Source organism: Oenanthe melanoleuca, chromosome 3 (assembly GCF_029582105.1).
Source record: "Oenanthe melanoleuca isolate GR-GAL-2019-014 chromosome 3, OMel1.0, whole genome shotgun sequence".
Lineage (NCBI taxonomy): Eukaryota > Metazoa > Chordata > Aves > Passeriformes > Muscicapidae > Oenanthe > Oenanthe melanoleuca.
In genome coordinates this window covers 62966128-62978604 of record NC_079336.1, presented here as the reverse complement: position 1 = coordinate 62978604, position 12477 = coordinate 62966128, and the positions used below count along the sequence as shown (strand labels likewise).

The following is a 12477-nucleotide window of genomic DNA, read 5'->3' as shown; positions in this document are numbered from 1 at the left end:
TTCATGAAATAATTTAATCAATACCTACCTCCATTTAAATATCCCATTTCTTATTCGTGATGCTGAAAAGCCCTGGAACAATGAATTACTATACATGACTATTTTCTACTCAAGAAACAAAAAAATTAAATTTTTGGCATTCTATTTTTAAATAATAAATAGAAAATATTTATTTTACAGCATTTTCAAGATCATTTTGACAAAAAGGCAGTTTTCATCAAGCATTTGACAGACCAAAAGAAAGAACTTCTACAGAAAGCTTTGTAACTCATACAGCTGCATACACAAGGTGAGTTCTTGCTCTTTAGATATATTTACGTATGTGTATGTTTCCAGTTTTAACAATTACAAACTAAAAGCTAATATACTGAATTTCAAGAAAACTCCTACTCATGATATACTTACATTGCAGTAATAAAATCAGTGCTTAAGATGTTCAAAACAGACAGATATGAAAACAGTATAGTACCTTGCCACATTGGTGTCTCCTCGTCTATACAAATCTGTTATATTTCTTATCTCTCTCATATCTTCAAAGACTGGCTTCTTAGTGTTAGCTCTTTGCTACTGACAACTTCTGCTTTTGGAAACAGCACAGCAGATCTTATGCTACAATTATTAGAGGATAGAATTCATTGTCAGTGCAGTGATCAGCAAAGAAGATACAGCATTTTTCTAGCTGCTTTAAGGAGTAATCAGCATTTTAAATAAAAGAAGCAGCAACCAAAAAAAAAAAAAAAAAATTCCCCTAAAAGCCCCAAGCAGAACAAAAAATCAACCAACTAACCCTCAGGTGTCTTCAATTCATTATAGAGACATCAATATACTGACAAAAGAGTGTCTTTGGGCAAAGTCATTTTATGCTTTCCACATCAGGATGATGATAGCAATAGGCCACAAGTAATATTGAAAGGAGCAAACACTGTGAAAAGAGGATGAGAAAAAAGACTCTCTGATTTTGAGTATGATCCAAACCTTCCAGTACCAATACTGCATAATTAGGGAAAAACTATGAGATTTGGATCTTCAGAAAAGAATTGATAATGAGCAGGACTTCTTAAAATTCAAGTAAAAAGAAAGAAAAATAGTAGAATTATGATTAATTCAGAAAAACTCTGGTAGAATATTCAAAAGAAGCATGGTTAAAATCAGGATTTGTGACTATATTAATAGGAAGAGATTCCTTTAAATTTTTTTTTGAAATAAAGTGTGGAACTGTGGGACAGATCCTCATCCTCAGCTGAATTCAAAAGCACAAGCAAAGATCATAGCAGCTAAAATCTCGATCTGTGTATGTATAATAAGCACATAAATAGGGTAATCATCATTATAATTAAGTACAGGCTACAGCAATTAGACCTGGACTTTTATTATGCCAGTCATTAGGGAGCTTTGAATTAGGCACATCTCTAGGAAACACATGAAAGATAGAGGAGGAGGAGGAATAAATGACAAAACTACGACCACCTGGAAGTGACCTTTAAGCTATATTGTATATTAAATACAAGAAGTGAAAGCATAAGGAAAGAACATGCAACTAAATATCATAAAGAGTTTAAAAGAATGCCAAAAGCAAAACCTGGGAATTTATGCACACATTAAGCACTGGTGAAATTTCCTGTCCTGACATGATTTTATTTTAAATTATCTGAAGCAGTGAAATAGTTGAATCACTTTTCCTGTCTCTCATCTGCCAGATTTCTAAAACAGATTTTTTTTTTTTAATTTTTTTTTTTTTTTTTTTTTTAGCCACACTTGCTGCAAAACATGTAAACTAACAAGTTCTCAATGCACTGGTTATTAATATCATATGTCTACTTCATAAAATATCTGCAAAACAAAGCACTCTATTATAAGGGTAACAACTCTCAGCTTGTATATGAAAAAAAGGATGTGCTAGCACAGCATACAAACCTTCAAAGATCTATTGAATATTTGTAACAACGCGATATAAAAACATGATTTAAACATAAAAATATTCATAATATATAAGACAATCTTCCAGTGGTAGTTTATTGGACATTACTCTTCACACATACCATACCCACGCATACAGATACACAAACTCACTCTCTTGTCTGGAGGCTCCATAACCCCCAGGGTGGAATTGCCTTTCTTCCAGACTAACAGTTGTTGCTCTAAGTAAACAGCTATTTCTCAATGCATTTGATTCCAAAGTAACACAAAGGAATGATTCAATGGCATGGCAAAATATGTTGTTTTATGAAAAGGTAGTCAATAAATATTGTTCTGCTACAGGAAATGTTGTGTAACAGTTTAGCCACATGGTTTGCAACCTTATACAAAAGGGCAGTTTTTCTAAGTCCTTATCATATTACAAGTACTATGGCAAGGCTTTCTTCAGGAACCTCTTGAGTCTTAACTTGATCATATTTCTTGCTCTGTTCACAATCAGCATTAAAAGAAGCCCAAATCCCCCAAAAAGCAGCCTAGTATGAAGAACAAATCCTTCAGATAGGAGTTAGTAAGAGCCATGTGCTTTCACATTACCTCATCTCCTCTCCCCAAAAAAAGTTCCACAGCTATGCCACCTGTAGAAACCAGGAAAAAATATTTATGCATATATGTCTCATATACAAGTAGCTTTGTTCCCCTGGACCACACTCCGCCCTTCTAGCTCCTGGGTGTGTTACTCCCACAGCAGACAGACAGCAGTCATGAGGTGTGCTAATGACTTCTCCAGGTCACACTTCCCAGAGTCCTTTTCAAGCATTGCCAAGAGAGGGTGTGACTAAGTGTGATTATATTTTTTTCCTGCGTGTTGGTGTTTTGTTTGGTTGTTTTTTTTTTTTTTGCCATAGAAGTTGTTCCTTTAGTTTGTGCTTTGTTAGAGTTCCTAACATTTTCCCAAAGTACAAAATTTTTATTTTTAACAGATAGAGAATCTTGAGCCCTCAGAATTTTTTATTTTCTTTTTGTTTCATTTTAGTTTTTTAAGTGCAGGATGAAATTTTTGCCCTGTCATTTTTCACTTTGTTCTCTGCTCTCTCTCCCACAGCCCTGGGATTCTTGTCTCCGCAAGTCGTCCCAGGGTGCAGCTGGCAAAGTCCTTCGTGTCTTGTCTCTTGCAGCATCTACAGAGTGGACGAGCTTTGCTTATAATCCCTCAGGATGACAGAGGCATAGGTCACATCTGGGGGTGTGCAGAGCACCGACTCTGACACAGGGGAGCTGGGCGCAGAGCTGCCCGAAGCCACCGAATCCCGGAAAGGGGACGGGGGCGTCAGTGCCGGAGAGTCTTCTAGAGTCAGTTTGCTGGTTGCCTGATCCTCGTCCTCCTCCTCCTCTGTATTCTTTTCATACACATACCCCTGAATGAGCTTCACCTTCTCACTCTCTGCTTCCTCAGCCGGGGGAGACAGGGGCTCCTCGCTGAAGGCAGCCGTCTGGAAAGGCTGCAGGGACGGCTGCTGCGGTGGCGAGGGCGGGCAGGGGGGCCGCACGCCATTCCCTGAGCCAGGGGTGGGGAGGACAGCGTTGAAGTCGGAGATGCCGGTGGCAAACTTGTTGACCACTCCTTGCAGCTGGTCCATGAGAGACTGTGGCTGCAGGGGCAGGGTCTTGAGGGACTGCTCAGGCAAGAAGAGTTGGGTTTCCTCCGCTGTGGCCTGCAGTGGGGGGGTTGTTGCCACCCGCCTGTGCACCACCATGGAAGGACTGCTGGACTGGTTGAGGTGAACGGGCTCTCTACCTTCTTCCTCCACCACATTGTACAGAGTCTTACTGCTGATGTCGGTAAAAGTCAGGCTTTGGCCGTGGTAGTCTTTAGTGAGGGGTTTGATCACCGCTGTCTGATTGCACCCTGTCTCCTGGTTCTTCACATGCACTGAGAGTCTGTGCCACGTATGTTCCCCCTTTGGATCTTGTCTTCCACCTGGTTCAGACCATGACACAGACTTTCCATTAGAACTATGAATAAAATAAAGATGGTTTATTTGCATTTACATTACGAAGACACAGGCAATATAACAAACAAGCCTACAAAAATACTGATTGCTTTGCCTCATTTGTAAGCCTCCCCCCTCCAGTTTTTCATGTCCTCCCAGAAATACTACATGAGAAAACAACACCATGATTTTCATCCAAAAGTGATGTTGGTTATCCATCCTACAGCCAACTTGGATAGGCTAGCCGGCAGGAAGGGCTCTGGGAGAGCCATCTGTGGTTTGAAGACTTGAGCTGTCATTTGCTATCTAGGTTTGCTCACCATTTTGCAGAGGGGAAGAAAATACACAGGAAAAAAGTCGCAGGAAAAGCTTTATTAAGCCTGATTTGCAGCTTATAGGAAATATTTTCAAGCTGTTGGAAGGAAAACAGCCCACAGTCAAAGCTTTCAGCAAACTGGATAGAGAGATAAATTGTTGCTAACCCCTCCTTTCCCTTTTATTTCTTCTCCCCCTTAGAATTAGATTAGCTAAGAGAGAAATGAAAGACTCCCAGGGCCTCTCTTAGGTAGGAGGTAAATGCACTTCTTCTCGGGTGACTGTTATTTACAAACCAGGCTAAAATTCTGGGATTGAAAACAGTTGTTTTATGTGGGAGGAGGAACAAGCAGCAGCATGACCATGGTGAGTCAAACCCTCCTCACACAGGCTGGGTCCCATAAAAAGGCTGGGCAGTTTGGCTGAGTGGGGATCTCAGGGTCAGGTCTGACTCTGAGGAACTGTAGATTTCTGCATTTCCCTGTACCCTTGAAGAGAGCAGCATTCAAAGCTGAGTGAGCAGCTGGTGGGACGGGGAGTCAGCAGTGCTTTAGAGGACCAAGGAACTGTTTAATTGAAGGTCATGCAGTAGAGACACACAAATTATTAAATACATCATCTGGGTGGAAACCAGAGACAAATTCTGACCTGTTTTGTTCAAAGCAGCCTTATCTCAGGGTTTCATCCCTCAGACCAGAAGCAAATAAAGGATTGCATTTCAGACCCCGAGACTGCCATGCAGATGAGAGACAAAGTGAGTGGGAGGCTGGCACAGCAGCCTCACCTCCTGCTACTGCACACACCAGAGGAGATCGCTTCCCCTACAGTATTGCAGTATTGTTCTAAGCATTTTGCTTTCCTTGCTCAGTCTCGTGGTTTTCTTTTTTAAGGAGTAAATAAATGCCGCTTGAATTTTATAAAAAAAACCATATTGACTGACTTTGTCATAGCTGGAAGAGACTGGTACAACACACATAGTGTTGTAAATCTGTCAAAACAGAGGAGAAATATACATGACAATGTGTCATTTTTCTGTCGAGCACTAAGTACTCCTGGAGAAAAAAATAAAGGATTTTAAGTGGATCCAAGCAGGGAAGCTCATCTCCAGCTCCAGACTCCAAGTGCTGGACCTGTGACTCACCACCTCTGTGGGAACTGGGGCACATGAAAGGGCCAATCTAAAAAATTCATAACTCCCCAAAGCATGTTTTGGTAGGATCTGGAGCTGTTTTGATTTAGAGCTTTAACCTAACAGATAAGAAAGCCATGCTTCCAGCTGAAGAAGGAAAACCTCTATATTACAGTGATCAATGAAAAGATAAGAATGAAGATTTAGAAAGCATTCCTGTTTTGATCAAACAAGTTATGGTATGACTTTTTTTTCTTGAAGTGCTATAAAGATAAGCAAATGAGTGTAACTCTTGGGTGTGAAAGATTTTTAAAGTAATGTTTAACATGCCAAGAACTGCAAACTCTTCACACAGAAACACATTTGGTCTACTTTAACTTCAAAACAAGTCTCTTCTTGCAGAGAGGAAAATAAATCAAGTACTCTTGTATTTTGCTGATGCTGTCACTTAGAAATACTGCAAAGGGCTTTTCTAAAAAATATTATGATTATCTGCTGCCTTTTATGCTAAGTCCACTTATTTCTTCATATCTAGTTCTGGTGCATCGCCTCACTTTTGAATCCCTCCTCACACCATCTGTTTTTTCTCTATCTCATTTTATTTCCAAGATTTTGTATTTTACATCAAAGGCAAGCACAGCTATTTTAAGGAACTCACTACCTCTCTCTTCAAGTCTTGCTCCTATTTAGTTCATTTTCTCTCTCTCAAATTCTGCTCTTACTTCTTTCTTCTGTAGCACTCTCCATAGTCTCAAGCATAACCATGCTTAAACTGTGCTGGGACTGCAATGTCCATATGTGAGCAAATAATTTCATCAGGATTTGTCTGGTAGCAACTTGCTCCTCAAGGAGAGCTGGTGCTGCTGACACATCTTGTCTCTGCTTGTCAGACCTTACTGCTCATGGCTCCAGTGGCCTCACAACAAAGAGCTTTAGGGCTGCAGTGGCTCTCTGTGGGATCCATTTGACAAGATCCATGAATTATTCACTTCAGATTGTTGTTCCAGCTCTTTCCCTCTACTTGCTCTTCTTGCTATGTCCAAGCACTTTTAGCCTTTTAATGAGTCACATTTTGAATGGAGTCCCACGACTGTCATAGAAATATTGGGGCTGTGTCTTCCTGGATGGCTGCCAGGGGGTCACACCGAGTTTGACCCATTCAGGCAGAATTCATCATTAACATGCAAGAAAAGCACTTGTTATGCGGGAACAAAGAGCAGTCATCTTGAATATCACTGACATTTAGATAAGACACAAAGATGGGTCTGCAAAAGCTCAGACCTGAACTGAGTCTCAGTAGGAGAAGGAGTTGTCTCATTTGCACAAAGTAACGTTGACAAACCTGACATTTGCTAAGTGATTGTCATCTCCTTTTTTGGAGGAAACATCCACTGTAGAAGGTCAAGATCAAAATAATATGCCTGGGATAATGGGATAAGGGATGGTTTTCCACACAAAGGTAGGAGAGGGTACCAAGCCAGATCACAGTTGGGGTATTGAAAACCTGATATTTAATTGCACAGCGACAAGATGGCACCAAGTGGTGGTTTCTTCATTTTATCAATAAGATGATTACCCAGTTCAGGTCCACCATAAATTTATTAATCTTTCCTCTGTCCTTTCTCCTGTTAATTTGTCATAGGATGTAGACTTCACACTCTGCATAGAAGTGAACTTCTTGGAGTCTCAAGGGACCTTAAGGTTTGTACCCAATATAACACTCCAAGTACTATTTGTCCAAATCCTCCCATCTAGTCTACATGTTCAGGCAAATTCCTGGATATCCTATCAGCACATAGGGTGTGTTTGCTTTTGCTTATAGGAAAGAAAATATTTTGAATTTAGATGCTTTTTCTCAATTTTCACCACAACTTTATCTATGTGTTTTGTATTTTGGGGGAATTAGAAAAAAATATATTTTTGTGTGAGTTTTTATTATTTTCATGAGCAGAGCTGTTGCTATTTTTGGTAATTCAGAATTTTGCTTCTAATCTGATCTTTGTAACATACTCTCTGCATGACTCTGGGGCACTTTAAATTTGCTTTCTTTATTATAGACCCTAAGCAAGAGGGAAACCAGCTTCAGATCCTAATAGTTACTTTCTGAAATTCTTTAAAAGAACTGATGCACCCAAGTCTGACACTATGGTTCAAAATGCCTGCCCAACAGTAGGACATGCCTTTAGTTTGTTAGACAGCTCACTGTTCATTGCTAAGTATCTCCAGATGCCCAAAATCTGGCCCCTCCTCGTGACTAGGAGTTCCCCAGACCCAAGTCCAGTTTCAGGCCAAGAACAGAGTCCTGCTCTTGGCAGTTCCTGGAGGATCTGACCTTGCTGGCTTCCTTGGAGCAGTGTCAAATCTGAGTACTCCACAACAGCTGGTTCGTCTCCATACTGCAGGATTCTGAAAATGCCTTATTTTAGAGGCTGGATAGAAAATGTTGCTTTACATCTCAGAGGTTGAATGCTTCTGAGTTGAAAAATTATTGTCCCATTGGTCTATGGTAAGTTAGTCTGTGCAACTTTGTGATCCTTTCACCAGCAAAGTTATAATCTGAGATCCAGAGCACAGAGAATTAAAACACCTTTGAATCTGTTGTGCCTGAAAGTTTCTTTTTTTTTTTTTTTTTTTTGCCTTGACATTTTAGGCATAGCAATCTCTAACTGATAGCACATGAAATAGTTAAGCAGAGTGCTATGTGTTCTGATGAGGTTAACTCCAGGAACCCACAGGTTGGGAAATGGTTTCAGATGCAGTCAGGCAAAATGCTTGAGAAAGAGCCCTTTCTGTTAAAACAGGAAGGAACATTCTTTGATCTGTTAAGTTTTCATCCCCTATTTTGTCCTTTCTGGATGCCAGTAGTGGTCTGCTATCTTCTTCAAGTGGCCATGAGCTGAGGAAGAATGTTAAGCTTGCTAAGATGAGCCAAAGTGTCATTTGAGCCAGCTTGGTGGTGCTAGACAAGACACAGAGCACAGATTTAATATATAAGGCTGTTTGGTTTGGTTTGTTTTTAAAGCAACAATGGTAATTAACCAGAGGAAGAAGTTGTAAGAGAGATAATTAATGCTACCTGTCTTTCATTGTCAGCCTAATGCTTTGGCCCAGCCTACCTCCTTGTAGTCACTGTAGTAACTGAAATACCACAGCCATTACCTGGCAGTCCCTTCTATGATGATAAAATTTTAATAATGAACATAAAATGCAAATTGAGAAGCCTACCAACTTTGTCAGGAAAAATTAAGCCCTGAACTGTCATACCAGCAACCAAGTGCTGCTCCTTCCTTCAGAGAGCCCAGTTACAGCCACTGACAGCTGGCTCCAGACACAGCACAAGCAGAGCTGTCCCTGAGCAGTGACACAGAGGCAACCAGCCTTTGGAGGCACTGGGATGCAGAGCAAAAACAAATGCTCTGTTCAAAAGCTGTGCATTGGACAAAACGTTTCTCACCCCCACACAGCACTTGCTGATGGATGCCATCCTAGGGAAGCCAGTGGAGGAATTTCTGCCCTACCCACAGGGAGGCAGTCAGTAAACTACAAACTCTCTCCAGCCCTGCAGTCACATAAGTGGCAATGAGCCTGACTAAAGCTCTGTCCCCCTGCTGCCTCACTGTTCCCATGGCCTAAGCTAACAAGCCTAAAATTTAAGTCTAATATCTGCACTGCAGCACACTGCAGGTGCTTTGTTGGTATCCCCAAGGTCTCTTCCATTATTGTTTCCATTTCAGTAAGGCCACTGGGGCATGAAATTTGATTAAGGGAGTGAGCAGATTTTAATCCAGGGTAGTGATATCTCCCTGCTCTGAGCAGCCACTCCTCTCAGAGCTGCCACATCCAGCCCTGGTGCTCATTAGCAAAGCAAGCCATGCTAGTCTGCATGTTCCTGCAAGTCTGACTTCTAGAATACTGGTTCTAGGGACTCCTCTCTTAAACCTGCGCTGGTAAATCTTCTCTGTACTCTCATGGGTGAATGAGCCATTATCAACCACAGTCCCTATCTGATGTATGGTCATGATTTTTGTCTCATACAATCAGCTAAATGAATAAAAGAATCACAAACCAATTTCAGCCTTAGCTCCTTTAGACTATAATCTCTATCTTGGTGAAAAGAGGAACTTAAAACTGTTCTCACAGCATGGCTCCAATGTTTTGTTTACTGCTGTATAATTAGAGCAACGTTTAACCTCCCACTTATGTTTCTGGAAATTTAAGCTACTTAACTAACTTTTCCTTGTTGCTCCCCCCTTCCCCCCACTTTTTTTTATGGACAAAATTACTTTGGGCATGGGATCAAGAGCATAGAGCACTGCTTTAAATGTCTGATGAAAACTGCTGCAGAAAATATAGGAAAACATAATGCTGTCACAGTCTTGCCAGGGCAGAACCTGATGATACTTAGAGGTGTTGTGAGTGAGCTCAAGTCCAGACCTGCTTTTTCCAATTCTCTATCTAGCCACTGGTTTATGTAAAATAAATTTAACATATTCACTTCCTTCACAAGTTACTCTAATGCAGAAGTTAAGTGACTTTTTCTGAGTTACACATACACATCATCCCTGTGATGAGATCCTGGTTTCCATCCACAGGGTCTTCAGGCTGGGATCAGACCCTTGGGCAGGATCAGAGGTTAGGAGTCCCCCTCACCTCTCTGCTCTGGTCACCCAAATGGGGAAAGCTGGAACCAGGACTGGAGTCACTCACTTTACATTTGTGCTACCCTAGAAGTGGGTTGCTGTTAGGGTCATACCTGACCCTAGGGGTAGGGAATTACTTTCAAATCCAAAAGCTCAGATGTAGTCAAATATCCCAAAATAAGTAGATTTATTCACTTTGAGACTTAACAATAATTTTTATGTCCATAGATGCTTTTGTACAGCTGTGAATTTAGGGGCGTGGGGGTGGTGTGAGAAATGTTTGCTTCAGTGTAGTTGAAGTCCTACAACTTCGACATGTATCATAGATCTAACCTACCTAGCTCAACAGAGGTGTGAGAATATTACACTGATAATGTATATGAAGGTTTGACTACTAATAATAATTACTACTAGAAATTTGTAGTCTCATCTGAAATACAGTAGCTGTCACATTTCAGTCATCCAATATTAATGAAAAAATTTGCTCCACCTGTGTGTTCATTAGGTATTTTGAAAAAAAATATCCAAGAACTACTGAAGTGTTGCTTTGAGAATACAATCTAATATATAATACAAAGTTCAAGATAATAAACGATTTGTCAGAAGCAGCAAGAAAATTCATCCATTGATCCAGAAATTAAGATGAGAAACCTGCAAATCAAAGTGAAATTAAAAAAAGGTCTTAGTATTGAATAGCTTTTGAATCTGTTTATTTTATTCTTATTAATAAGTAAACCCCACCAAATATTCAGAATGAATTCATCCTACTGAATAATTTTTGGTAATTTTTTAAGGATAATAAAGTTAATGCATAGTAAAACGTTGTGTAAATCACCACAAATCCTCTGTTGTCAACAGAGAAGCATATTTGTGTTGTCTGAAGGTGTGCTTCATGCTGCAAATTCAAATAAATGGATATGACAGTGCAGCCAATGCCAATGCCTGAGCTGAAGCATTTATTCTTACAGACTATGAAGGAAGCACAGCTGATAGAACCTGAAAACTGAAAAGTACAATGTTTTCGAGCAAAAGAACCTGGAAAACTTAGGAACATACAAAGAAAACACTAGAACTAAATTCATTTACAAAAAGCGTAGGTGGGTGCAAATAAGGCAAAATAGTCTGTAGGACTGGGAGACTGTGAAGATCAACAACCTTTAAAAAACAGTACATCGAAAGAAACACCATGGAGCTGCTGTTGAATAAGAAACACTAATTAATGAACTTTGAATAGAGTAAAACCACAAAAATTGCCCATGAATTCTGTATTCCCCACTCAAAAGCACCACATCATGGTGCAGAGATCAGGAGGTCTTTCCTATGGATGCAATTTAATAGTAATTAAGACAGTTGGAGGTTTTTCCTTGCTTTCTGTAATCCTCTGTGGTTCTGATGGAAAATTATTTGGGCCACCATGATTTTTACCAAAAAGGTATTGACAAACTGAAAACGGTATAGTGAACAGCAATTAAAAAAACCACCAGGGACATAGGAAAGAGTGCATGAGATTACAAAAATATCTGAATATATTTTGGTGCTTTTCAAGCATCTCAAAAGCATTAGCACCAAGGCTGAAAGACATTTCACATGGCATAGAGATGCCCAGCTGAGACCCCTAAATGAAGCTACAAAAAGACCGAATTATACTGCACACCCTAAATATTTCCTAGTCAATAGCTGTATCAGAGAAGGAGTAATTCCTAATGAACAGAAAAGCCTGTTGCCTTGGATATTTCTTGCCAAAGAGCGTGCAACCCTTGAAGAGGCAGCGGTCAATGAAGACCTTCTTCCACAATAACTTGTCAGATTCTCTGGTATACTTGAGAATAAAATAAATTCCCAACAGTTTAAACAGGGCTTAAAGAGCCATCAGACTTGCCTTAACATGACAGCTTTTTGAGCACTTAACCCTGTGGCAAACTTAGCCAAGTTGCCACAGGAAGCTTAGTCATGAGGCCTCTTGTTTGTAATACACAGCTCTCCCTAATATGCTGCAGTAGATAGAGCAGCCTGTAAAGCCTGTGAGTTTTTTGGGTGTATCCAAAAGTTTCCATGGTAACAAATATGCAGCTTCAGAAGAAAAGAGCCCTGAAACTCTGAGCTGATACTTCTGGGTTTTTTAACTTGATAATAAAATTTTATGTTTCTATATATTGATGATTCTGCATTTCTAATCATCTCCAGCACTGTAAAGAGAATGGAGATGATCATTAGTGAAAAAAAATGATGATAAGTATTATATGCATCAAAACACCAGACAGTTTCAAGAGCCTACATCTACTTGCCTGTAGGTGGGAGCTGAGGGAAAAACCATAGCACTTGTGGTGATTTCTAGCAAGCTGGGGTGTTGAAGCAGGCCTCTTAAGGAAAATCTGGACTTACAAACTGCTGGAGTTTTTGTGAATGAGTCTTGAGACCAGGTGGTTGTGATGGGCAGCTGGTGATATGATGGACAATTGCTGCTCAACTGGGCTGTGTGGCCACA

At 40.2% G+C, this 12477-nt stretch overlaps 1 protein-coding gene across 2 annotated transcripts in view; it reads right to left on the bottom strand.

The window, feature by feature from the left end:
• Positions 1-206: 206 nt before the first annotated feature.
• The window catches only part of GRM1 (glutamate metabotropic receptor 1), a 179675-nt gene continuing 167404 nt past the window's right edge, over positions 207-12477 (bottom strand). Inside the window, exon 9 of one of the 2 annotated variants that reach the window (XM_056488619.1) lies at positions 207-3930. In XM_056488619.1, coding sequence (XP_056344594.1) covers positions 3096-3930 — 835 coding nt within the window. In that variant the 3' untranslated portion in view covers positions 207-3095. The remainder of the gene's footprint in view (positions 3931-12477) is intronic. The other variant, XM_056488620.1, reaches the window with a different exon arrangement.